The 13561-nt window shown below is 36.8% G+C and overlaps 1 protein-coding gene across 1 annotated transcript; it reads left to right on the plus strand.

The window, feature by feature from the left end:
- Positions 1 to 3720: 3720 nt before the first annotated feature.
- Positions 3721 to 12003, plus strand: LOC143620788 (ceramide synthase LOH2-like). The gene is made up of 6 exons (XM_077092397.1): positions 3721 to 3856; positions 5206 to 5414; positions 5493 to 5648; positions 9192 to 9377; positions 9477 to 9655; positions 11867 to 12003. Exons 1-6 carry the CDS (start codon positions 3734 to 3736, stop codon positions 11884 to 11886), a joined length of 873 nt encoding a protein of 290 aa, XP_076948512.1. The 5' UTR covers positions 3721 to 3733; the 3' UTR covers positions 11887 to 12003.
- The last annotated feature ends 1558 nt before the right edge of the window (positions 12004 to 13561 follow it).

The raw sequence follows: 13561 nt of genomic DNA on the forward strand, positions 1-13561 counted from the left end.
GATCCGTATTTGAAGAATAAGTGTTTGTGTGTGTTTTTGAGTGTGTGTGGAGGCAAGGTGGAAATGAGGGTTTAGGGTTTTAGGAAGGTTTAAGGGTGTTTAAATACCCCCAGGCCTATGGACCTTAAGGTCCATCACCATCCCTTAATCCATCTTTTATTTTCCAAGCCCACACTCAACTTATTATTATTCAATATAATTAAATAATAACACACTATTTATTAAATAATGGTCTTTTATTATTTACTCATAAAAGTAGGATGTTACAACTAAAGACATAGCATCAACATCATAGAACTACATAAACATTAACTTTCCATAAAAGAAAACTTTAATCATCGCGAACCACACACTTTGGCCAGCACTTAGAATTAACTAATACAAAATACCAATAATGAATTTTACTTTGTTGTCCAATAACTTATTGTTGATATATATATGCTAGGCATAATTGGTGGTTCATAGCGTAGAAGCTCATAGATTGTCTTTCATTTACATGTATTGCATACAGACCGAGGTGAGTTTCGTGCTGCCCTTTTTACTTAAATTTTTTTGGGCTAAATACATGCAGTGATTTACTTATGGTGTGATGCTTATCAAGAACTATTTCTGCCATGTTTTGTCCCACTTTAAATTGCACAATCATTAACTTAGGGAGTGAGCCTAAGGCTCGTATGGGTAGTACTATTTGGGAGACCCTCACGCACAGTGACTTTATGTCGGGTAAACCACACCGAGGTCTGTGGACCGCTGCGGCATATGACCTAAACCGTTTGGATTATTGCTTGGCAGAGTAATAATCGGGGACGGGTGCCGTTCTATTGTAAGTCGAGGAGAGACTTATGATCGAATGCAGGATTAATTATGGACTTGATTGATGTGCACCATGCTTTATACTTACATACATGCAAACTTGCACGCTTTTATAAATTAACTCTTTTATGTGTATGTGAGCTAAACTCATGAACTCACCAACTTTTTAGTTGACACTTTTTAGCATTTATTTAGGTACTATGTGGATAGCAATTTGGATTAGCTTTGTAATGAGAATGCCTAAGGATAGAGGCGTATGCTGAACATGAATAATGAAGATTAGATGCCAAGAAGATTAATAGCACCTACTACGAGATTGCAGCAGCGTCAGAGAATATATGGTTGTGTAGTTACACCTCGTTATAAATACTTAATGCAAACGTTGTAACTTATTTTTATCAATAATATTCTGCTGCTTACAATTGGTACCAATTTGTCTGTAAAATGACCTGCCCCCCATGGCAGGGTGTGACAATCAAATATAATACATATATTTTGGAGTTTTTGGATTAAAATATTATTATTTTATTTTCTATAATCCTTGATTACATGATAAACACGGATTACATTAGCACAATATTAGTCTTAAAAAGGGTGGGTGTCACAATCAACACGTGAAGCTTAATTATAGGCTTATAACGGTTGTTATTGGTGGCAGATTACTAACATACTATGCTATCTTAAATTTATAAAAGCATGCAGGATTTAGTTTTATGATAATGCTCTCTAATACAAACCCATGTTAAATTTTCATTCATTTAAAATTTAGATGAATAGTTCAAGAACATAAACGAACATAAACAGATATAATTGAACAAAGGTAAAGGAATATATATGAACAAGCGTAAACAAATACAAACAAACATAAACAAATATAGATAAACACACTTAAACGAACACAAACGCACACATATAAAACATTAAGTAGATGATTCATTCAATGACTCATCAAAAAATGAACATAAACGAACATAACCTAACATAAATGGATCAAAATAGGTCCAAGTATATTACAAACTCCTTTACGATAAATTATATTAAAATTCCAAAAAAAAAATATATTCACAATGTTATAAATGGCAAATGCAAAAAAAAAAAAACAAAAAAAACCTTGTAATACGCAGGTGGGGGGGGGGGGGCTAAAAGCTAGTAAATAGGGCTGCATCGAATTGCACGAACATGAACGGAGCCTTGTTCATGTTCATTTGTTAAAGAAATAATGTGTTACGAACAGTTAACGTACACTTACCGAACGAGATATTATGTCTGTGTTCTTTCATTAAATACAAAAAATGTGCTCACGAACGGTTCACGAACACAAATAAAATCAGTGAAGCCTAGAGATTGAGATTGATGCATTCATGAATGCGAATAATGAGAAAGGAAATGGAAAGCATGCAAACACAATGCGAGAATATGATTTCTTATTTTATGTTAAAGGTAATAAATTAAAGAATATAAATTGTTTAGATAAAATTAATAAGGTTGTGTTTGTTTTTGCTTAAAACATCTGCAGGAGGCTTATGTCTGCGGGCGCGCAGACATAAGCTTCTGAAGACTGTTTGTTTGTTTTTTAAAATAAGATCTGCAAACTGCTTTTATGGTCTTAAAAAAGAAGCTATTGTTTAACTTCTTTACACATCTTCACACTTCTTAACATCCTATCAACACCCAACGTGCAACACCACCACCCATCATGTGTCGCCACCACCACCACCCACCACCACCGTCCACCACCACCACCACCACCCACCATCCACCACCACCACCGTCCATCAACACCACCACCCACCGTCCACTACCAGCACCCACCACCATCGTCTAGCACCACCACCACCACCCACCCACCCGTCGACCACAACCATTGTCCACTACCACCACCCACCATCCGACACCACCACCACCACCCACCACCATCCATCACCACCACCACCCACCCGTCGGCCACAACCGTCGTCACTACCACTAACCACCGTCCGCCACCACCACCCACCACCACCACCTACCATCCGCCACCAACACCGTTGGCCACCCACCACCATCACCTTCCATCACCACCACCACCCACCACCGCCACCAACACCGTCCACCCCCCACCACCATCACCGTCCATCACCACCACCATCCACTGTCCGCCATTACCACCGTGCACCGCCCTCCACCAACTATTTTACTAGTCTACAGACGTTAAATGACTTCTATCTACTGGATATGTATGATAGATAACTAATTTTCAGCTTATGCAGACGATACCCAGTTTATAAAACAAACAGTATTATATTTTCAGATTGCAGACATTCAGACCACATCTTCAATTGCAGACATGAAATCAGATGAAACCAGATTGCATACAGTTTTTGTCTTAAAAAACAAACAGCACCTAAATGTACAAAAAACTTTCATGAACAAAATATACAAACGAACATGAACGAACGTTGATGAACACATTATCGAACGTTCACGAACACAATTGAATGAACGGGGGCTCTGTTCATGTACGCTCTTTTATTAAACAAACGAAGATAAATGAACTTCCTATCAAACGATTCGCTAAATGTTTGGTTCATTATTTATTTACCGGATAATAGTAAATGATAATTAAATATTGAACACATTAACTAGTCAACAAAGTCGATAAATCCGATTCCAATCTAGTGAACCCTGTTTCCGTGAATCAACGCCACCTTCCTTCCTTCCGATCCACCTTTTCTTTCCTTTCATTACAATTACAATTACAATTACATTTCATCCACCCCCAAATCCCACCTTCTCATCATAAATCTCCAATCAATTTCAGACCTAATTCTCTCAATTCCAATTGAAGATATATATATATACACACACACACACACACACACACACAGATAGACAGAATGCATCCTCCATTGGTTTGAGTTTTACAACACATTGCTTGCTTCCAATGGAGCCGTGGATCTGGAGTCAAAATGTTGTACCCGCTCCTTCTCGTTTTGTGCTTGCTGCTGTTTACTTCGCTTTTGCTTCTTTTGCTGCCAGATTTCTGCTCGATAAATACATCTTTCAAGTAAGACTATTATTCATTTACTTACTTTATTTACTCTAATGCCTTATTTAACTCTTACTTATTCTAATTTGAATCATCTTGTTATTGCTACCTAGCTCATGAATGAACGAAACTCTATTTTTGCAAATAAACAGAAAGAAATTGATTGAGAATAAAAAGGAATTTTGTGTGCACACAAACACAATAGTGTTGAAACAAAGAAAGAATTGGTTTATGTGAGGGATGATGCTTTCAAAAGGCACCTCATGTACTTCTAGGTCAAAATTTGGGTGTGTAAACTATAAACAGCCAACATGAATCAAAGGTTCATGTGTAAAACATATGAGAGTGAGTGATGCAAGTTCTGGTTGTAAATAAAGCTTATTTTGTTCTACAGAGAGCAATGCCTCGTGTATGTGATGTGCTCCGGCTTTTAACACCTAAATGCCTTGGGGTGCCGAGTGCCACATGAGTTTTTTTTTGGGTTGTTTTTATACATCAGCATCTCCTACATACCCTGACTAGTTTATACCACAACACTGTTGTACTCGTGTTTCGGTAAATTCAATCATTCGATTTCAGCATCTATCATTTGCCATATGGTGTTTAACCGATGGTTACACAACCTAACTAGCTTATACTACATGACTGGCTGCTATGTCTTTGCTGTTTTTGTCACAATGTTCGCCATTTAGGAATGACATGCAGTAACGAGTAGTTATGTTCATAGTACCTAGACAACCAGGCTCTGTTCTGCTTAGCTCAGCCAAACCGCTTTGTGTGCACCTAGGCGAACATGTGCAGTGAACCAGTCTCAAAACCTGCCTGAACGGAACCGAAAAAAAATTGGTCTGAAACAACTAAAATTGGCCTGGAACCAGTTTAATCAGCCTAAAACAAATCTAAACCTGCTAAACCGGCCTATACCTGCAAAATATGAGTTGGAATGGATGTGTGCCTTTTATGCACCAACATGGCTGACTTACCCTTCGCGCCTTGGGCCTTTGACTACCAAGGTTATATACAAGTGATGCAATAATATTCTGATAATAAACTGGCATTCTATTGTATGCTACTCACTTATACGTCTTCTTTTCACCAGATGTGTTCAAGGTGGTTTTGAATATCCTGATTAGAATATTCTTTAGGGATGAGTGATGACTTCTTGATTGCAGTCTATTCATGCATGTTTATATGCTTCATGTAATTGGACTGCTGATTGTTGTTTTCAGTTTCAAACAGACCTTAGTACCTTACTTATAACTTATTATGCGCTTTAAACATTAAATTATTCAGCAGTAGTCTTTAGGGTAAAAATATGAAAAAGGTTTATTGGATAAAACAGTACTCAACTTTTGAGATGTTTTCAGAGAGTTTCGATTTGGTTGATGAGCAAAGGAGGCACTCCATTAAAAATGAACAAAGTTACAAACGCAAAGGTTGCCAAACTCACAGAATCCATGTGGAAGCTTACATATTATGCCACCCTTGAATTTTGTGTTCTTGCAATTACTTATTGCGAGCCTTGGTTTAAAGATATTACCGGATATTTTAGAGGTTGGCCTGATCAAGACTTAAAGTGAGTAACTTTTGTAGTTTTTCAAGCATTCCACATATTGTGCAACATAAGTGTTGATTTTGTGTATGTTTTTGTTAGGTCTTCTCTAGAGCTTGTGTATATGTGCCAATGTGGATTCTACATTTATAGCATTGCTGCTCTTGTTTTGTGGGAAACTAGACGGAAAGATTTCTCGGTGATGATGTCACATCATATAATTACTGTTTTCTTAATTGGATACTCTTACCTTACAAGGTATTTTAATCTATCTCTATTTTTTTTATTTGACTTCATCTGCTGCATTGTTTGGAAATAATCTGGATTGTATCTGTTAATATTTGTTTTCTGAAATTTATGTTGAAATTGACCTCCCAGTTTCACTAAAGCTTATTATTTAGTAATGTTAGACATAATCGTTATGTTCACAGGTTTGTTAACATACGGGTCACGAGTCAATGTTCGGGTCAGACTTCTGGCTTCTGGAATAACTGAAATGTTGTTTTGTGTAAACAACTTGTGTGTCAAGTTGTTATATTAGATAAGTTAAAATAATGAAGGTTAGCATATCTAGGAAGATAAGGTTGTAACTTGCAACTAGTTGTGCAAGTGTTTAAGACTATGCAGATTTTATGTTGTATGTTTTAGTATAAATAGGTGGCTAAAGTGTCTTGTAAAGTGTGGTGGTTTAATCCCTTTAATACCAAAACAGTTTTGTGCCGTTTGAATTACCAACAATTGGTATCAGAGCTGCAAGATCGAAGGGCTGTTCGGAAGAAAAAAAAGGGAGGGCGACTACCACCCAGCCCAGAACTTGTGACTGGTTCAGGGGTTGTTGAAGAAGTGATCTGTGATTGATCGTTTGTAACCTAGAACCTGTGACTGGTTTAAGGGCTGTTGAAGAAGCGATATGTGATAGATCGTTTGTGAAGAAGACTGTCATCACATACCTTGCTGTGGTCGATTGAGGCAGCTGAAATCGATCTGTGATAGATCGAACTGTGAAAGCTGCTGGAAAAATCGGAGGGGCTGTGAACAGCTTCCAGAAGGTGCGCGTGAGATAGTTTAGTCATGTGAAACGACTGAGTCGGACTGGTTGTGTGGAGCAACTGCCGAAGGAGAAGGCCTGAGTGATTCAGGTTGTAGTTTCTGTTCAGCGAGTGATCAGAATCTGAGCGAGGTTGTAGTCGAGAGAAAGTAGACAACAACCAACAATCTGCTGGAAAAATCGAGGGGCTGTGAACAACTTCCAGAAGGTGCGCGTGAGATAGTTTAGTCATGTGAAATGACTGAGTCGGACTGGTTGTGTGGAACAACTGCCGAAGGAGAAGGCCTGAATGATTCAGGTTGTAGTTTCTGTTCAGCGAGTGATCAGAATCTGAGCGAGGTTATAGTCGAGAGAAAGTAGACAACAACCAACAATCTGCGCGGAGCAGATTTGTGACCGGTAGTTTGTGAGGATAAAGCGGAGCAGGTAGGATCAGTGAAAGATCCAGTGGATTGGTCAAAGCAGTGGGAGAGAGGCTGTTGGAATGGAACATGGTTGAATAGAAGGATTAGGGACGTCAAGAAAAAATATATATAAAGGTATCTTTGACCCGGTTTCTTCCTCGCCAAGGACAAGAACAGCAGGTGGCTGGTTCTTTTGGCAGAAGTGTTCCAACTAGATAGTGCAGGAAAAACGAATCAGCGGGGTTGCTTTCGTTTAGCGGCATGGAAGACAGAAAAGCGGGTGGCTTGTCTTCTGGTTGGTGGTTGATAGCGTGTGGCTTACAACTCAGGAAGAAACTAGCATATCGGGGTAGCGAAGGTCAAATCAAGAAGAGTCGGTTGAAGACTTTGGACGTGACCAGAGTAAAGGTTGGGGTCCGGGATAAATTAGAGTTGGCTCAGGAAGACGATGATTCGACATTGTTGTGGAGGGCAGTGTGAACATTAAACGATTAGGGGGGTGATTGTTAGACATAATCGTTATGTTCACAGGTTTGTTAACATACGGGTCACGAGTCAATGTTCGGGTCAGACTTGGAATAACTGAAAGGATGTTTTGTGTAAACAATTTGTGTGTCAAGTTGTTATATTAGATAAGTTAAAATAATGATGTTAGCATATCTAGGAAGATAAGGTTGTAACTTGCAACTAGTTGTGCAAGTGTTTTAAGACTATGCAGATTTTATGTTGTATGTTTTAGTATAAATAGGTGGCTAAAGTGTCTTGTAAAGTGTGGTGGTTTAATCCCTTTAATACCAAAACAGTTTTGTGCCTTTTGAATTACCAACAAGTAATCTAGATACTTCTATAATGAATTTCATCTTTGTGTCTTGAGTCCTAAAGACTATAACTCTTGATTACTTGCAAATCATGTTTAGTTTGAACAATGCATTTTTAAGTCATTGTTGAAATTATTGGTCAATGAAGGTGCTGTCATAACATTTAATTATTCAACACTCTTTTATAAGGTTCTATATGTAGTACAGTGAATGTTATATGGTTAATGATGAGTCTTTTACAAGAAAGGTATCATACTAGACTAGAATGACCTTTTAGATTCTTAACTTCACAAAACTTTATTAGATCTTCAGGTTTTCAAATTTTACAAACCTTTATGAACTTGCAACTATGAATTTTATTAAAAGCAATTCATGTATGCCAGCGTCTAATGTGTAGGAGTGTTAGTACTTAGTATGTGACGGATTATTGCAGTCGTGACAAAAAAAACTTGGTGAATAGATGTCCAATCACTCTAATAGATTCAACATTCTAATATAAAAATTCTAAGATTTATATACTATATATATAGACACACAGACACACACACACACACACACACACACACACACATACAAAGCTCAAGTAATTTATAGAAAAAAAATAGTTTCTTACATTTTAACCAGGCCATAGAAACCAAATGGCTTGTTGCCTAATGGTACCAAGGTGTGTGAAGTGGTGTTACTCTAATAAAAAAAAAATTAAAAAAAACAACCTTCTAAAGTTTAAATATATATATAGGGTAAGGTTAAAATGAAAACCCATTTGAGTTGTGAAAACCCGCGAAAACCCTATGTAACATCGTTTTTTTTTTCTGTTACATGTAATATATGTTGTAACATTTAATACAAAACATCGAAACATCAAAAAAAAATGTTTTGCTATTTTTAACATTTTTTTACTAATTTTTATATATGTTTTCAGGAGAGAGAAAAAGTTATATTTATATTTACACTTTTTATTCACTTTAATTGTGGACCACAAGATTTAAACATTAATTAAAAACATGTGGAGAATGGGTTTCTAGAGTTTTCACAACTCAAGTGGTTTTCATTTTATACTTAGCCTATATATATATATATATAAAAGAAAAACAGGCTAAAGAAATTTGTTGATAGGTTCTATACCATAAATTACATACATTTAAAACACAACAATCTTAAATTTGAGTTGTTTTTATTGCAGACATGTATTCATAGATTGATCTAATTGATTATAAGATATTTTCTATCCTTCATGAACTTAGACATCGTTTTTTAAGTTATTCAAGTTTCTTTACAATTTCCATGTATCTGGAGGTTTTTGTTTAAATATAGATATTAGATTATGAGGCTTTAGTTACGTCCCACGGACCTGACTGCCTGAGTTAGGTTACTTTAGAGTTTGTTTCTGATTTCTTGTTTCTGTATATTGAGGACGACACCCCCCCCCCCCCCCCCCCCCCCCCCGTGGCATTGCCATTACACAATTCAATTAAAATGCAGTTCATTGTTTTTACAGATTTTTAAGCATATGCTTTGATGATTTGGATAGGTTTTTTAGAATCGGAAGTGTAGTTCTTGCGGTGCATGATGCAAGTGATGTATTTCTTGAAGGGGCCAAGATATTCAAATACTCAGGTAAGGAATTTGGTGCAAGTGTATTGTTTGGAATGTTTGCAGCGTCATGGCTTGTTCTTAGACTGGTTATCTTCCCATTTTGGGTCATAAGAGCCACAAGGTTATTATTATCCTTTCTTTCAACTTCATATCAATATGTCTTCTCTTTATTTTACAATTATGATAATTAAATCGTGGTTGATTGGTTTGATGTTTGCAGCATTCATCTATTGGATGCTTTGAGGCCGTCTGAAGCATATGATATGACCGTATACTATATTTTTAATACATTGCTGCTGAATCTGCTTGTTTTCCATATCTACTGGTGGATTCTCATCTTCAACATGATTATGAGACAGCTCAAGAACAGAGGAGAACTTGGTGAAGATATTCGTTCGGGTAAATTCACTTCTTACACCATCGTATTTCTCTTTTTGTTGCATACAAATCGACTCTTATTCTAAAAATGCTATATATATATGTGTGTGTGTGTGTACTGTATATACTGTATATGTATATGTATGATGAGGTTCATTTCACAACTCTCAAATAATTTAAGAACCTTATCAACCAATCATATTATTTATTATTTTTATATATCTAATATTATTTAAGGGATGTTTTTCATTTATTATATATAGTTTTATGATTATATATATGTGAATTGTTTTTACACATGCAAATATTTATTACACATATATGTAACTTGGCTACTACAAATATGTAAACTTATTGCATGCATGTTACCACAAAATTACATAAAAAATGATAAAAATACCTAGAACTACCTCAAACAATATCAAATATAAGAATTAGATAAATAAATTGATTGGTTGTTAGGAGCTCTTAAAAGTTTTGGAGTTTTGTAGAGAACTACCATGTATATGTATATGTATATGTATATGTATATGTATATGTATATGTATATGTATATGCGTCGCTGTGCGCGTGCGCGTGTGTTATACAAAAAATATGCATATTGTTTAATTATTTTATGAAAACTTTTATACATAAAATATTATTGTAATATACATATATTTAGTATTTTAAATACAATTTATATGAAAACAAGGCTCGTTTAGGCTCACGGGCCTGTTCGTGCTTGACAAGTGAAGCTCGGGCTTGTTTATTTAACAAGCTTATTTTAAGGCTAAATCTCAGGCTCTTTTAGCTCGACTTGGTTGGAGCTTTTAACGAGCTGATACAGAACTTCATGAGCCGGTATAATGACATTTATACCCTTTCCATAAAACTTGTATTAGGATATGAGACTTTGGAGTGTAAGGAGAAAGAGAAGGTATAATAGTCATACTAAAGGTTGCATTAACTGAAATGAGTAAATATGAGATTTTTGGAGTTATGTATGGATATATTTAATGCTAGGTTATTGACCCGGGTACGACACGGGCGGAAAGATAGAAATCGTCAAGTACATGCATATACAGCTTTAAACAATAAGATATTTTTGAATGTGTTTTTTGATACGGCAACATGATTAAAGAAGAGAAGAGACCTCTTTTATAACATGCATCTTGAAACGTGACACAAACATCATGATCAACCGTACGAATATTTTAATTATATTACTGTTGAACTTGGATTGCCTTTATATCCTGCAATACATATGATTTTTAGAGATGAGGGTCTCTCTAGAAGCCACCTCTGTATTCTATTGGATAGAGGTACGGTGTGCTTACATCCCACCCTCCCTAGACCCTACTTATAGCTTTGCTATTGGCGGGATCCGCTGGGTACGATTGATTGATTGATAGTGCCTTTCACCTTGTTTAAAAGAAATTTTAAACAGTGTGCTTCATTGCAAGAATGAGGAATAACATGAATTCTTTCAATAATTATAGAAATCAAAGGTCCATTTAAGATATATATGTTGTATATTTGATGAAAATCGAAATTATGTATTGATATTAATGGGTGAATGGGAGAGTTACGTGTTAAGAATTTTAATAAGTTATAGAAACTTAGAAGAAGAATAATACTAATGATTTAACATTTTTATTTTACCTTTTCATATAATTGAGGAGTGGTATAAATTTATAATATATAATATGGTTGAAAGTTAACATTTTCTCTAAATAGCCAATTAACTTGTATTATTAATGCACATGATGAAACTATTAAAGGTTAAAAAATCATATAGAAAGGGTCATAAATATTCAATTTTATTTTTTATTTATTAAATTTGAAGGAAATTATGAGAATGATTTTTTTATATATGGAAATGAGTATTTGAACCAATAGAAATAGGAGAAACCATATTTCTTTAATATAGATATAGATAGTTTACTTTTTTTGGCCGGGTAAATATGATTATATGATAATACAAGTTTTCAGGGGCACAAATTGTCCACAAATATAGTGGGATGGGGGTTACATGCCTTGTTCATCAAAGTTACCTATTTCAAAGGAAAGGAGATATTAGTGACATGTTAATACGCTCATAATCATATCGGTTACATCATTTTTGCCATATTTCAATCAAATTATCATTTAGTTGTCTATATTATTAACTTTCTCAGTCAGTTTTGATTTGAACCGTATAAGTTAATGTATTTAAAAAAATGGTAACTAAGTAAGCGGCTTGTGTTACAGATTCGGAGGATGATGATTAGTTTGGGTGATTTTGATGAAGGAAGAAAGGTGTTTACAGTTTTATACAGTCCTGCATCATTCACTAGTATGTATGTACTTTGGTCTTTAAAAATAGTGTTGAGGTTGAGGAGTTATATATTTCATGCTCAAGTCAAGATTACTTCTTTTATTCTTTTTACTCTTTAATACAAATAGCCTTTCAACTAGTTTCTTCACACTTGTTTCATTGTAATTTTCCATTTTCTTTTAGGTATCATCTTCTTGGCAATTTCAACCATTTTTGTTTAAGTAGGTTAACTCGGGTCAAATAAAAAAACTAAATTTAGGTCAAATGGAAACGGTCAAGTGTGTGATCGAATAACATGTTTTGACCCGTTATCCACTCCAAAGTGTTTTAATTGACAATGGTCTGATTAATTTTTGATAGCCTAATGAAGAGGTAGGTCCCCAGCAGAGCCCAGTTGGACCCGCAAGACTCACCTTGAATAGGGACGTCTGCGCAATGACCAACTGCTCCAGCAGGACTCACCATGCTCAGAGAACCTTACGCGCAGTACGCAAGCTGTACCCGCAGGAAAAGCCTCCAATGGTGAAGTACCCCGCCTGTTCCCGCAGCTGCGGATACAAGCCATCAGGGAAGGCTACCCGCACTAACAGCAAGGCTACACGCACAAGGCATTCGCTACTTCAGTAGTCACATGAAGGAATGAGCAAGGCGGGAATACTCCCGCCTAAATGAGCCAGTCCGTATGCTTCTGGAAGGTCTTTCGTACTATACCTACTAAGGTATGGGCGGAACAGACAATTTGACCAGAGCAGCCCATGAACCAATCACAGGTGACAGCTCACCGACAACAATACGAGGAGGAGCACCCTCTAGTACTGTTTGTCACTATTAGCCGCTGCCTACTCACCAACCCTTACGATGGGACGTGCGCAGCCTACAGTTGGTGGAACAGTGCGTAGCCGGCAGTAAAGGAACAGTATACAGCCGACCTTGTTACTGTTGGCCGTAGCCTATCCACCAACCAGCATGGCCTGTGCGTAGTCCACTGTTGGTAGAACAGGAATACTATTCAGCCGGCTGTACCTTCTAGGAAACCTACCTTCGGCTATAAATACTCCAACACCTTGGAATGGTAAGGACATCATCTGATATCTCAATCTTATCTAGCAATCTCTTAATATACACTTATATTCAGAGCAATCTAGTCTGATTCTCACGCCGGAGGGCGGTCACAAGGAGGAACCCCCCCTTCTCAGTGACGAGCTTACGGTGTCTGTTTTGCAGGTCCCCTGAAGAACAACTCTCTGCTAGACCTCATCCTCGTGGGAAACATTACTTAACCCCCAGATTATCTATAATCTGTCCAGGGTTCACTTAGTGTTTCTTCATTGGCGCCATCCGTGCATAAAAGCTAGAACTAATTTAGTTTTTTCAAATTTCTGAAGAAATGGTTAACGTTACTCCGGTCTAAGGCCAGTAACCGACCAAGAAACCCCGGTAACCACAACCCCAGCAACTGGGGGGAACACCGGCGGTTATACAAATCTTACGAACACTACCCCGACTACCCAAGCCGGGGCAAGTGCAGTAAATATTCCACTAGGGTTCACCGATGCCCAGTTGGAAAAACGAACGAGGGTCCCTCGCCAAACACTAGATCAAGTGAAGGCGTGGGCCGAAGCACGTCA

Source organism: Bidens hawaiensis, unplaced genomic scaffold (assembly GCF_021521415.1).
Source record: "Bidens hawaiensis isolate Kalapana, Puna unplaced genomic scaffold, B.hawaiensis_p1.1 tig00002671_1, whole genome shotgun sequence".
Taxonomy (NCBI): domain Eukaryota; kingdom Viridiplantae; phylum Streptophyta; class Magnoliopsida; order Asterales; family Asteraceae; genus Bidens; species Bidens hawaiensis.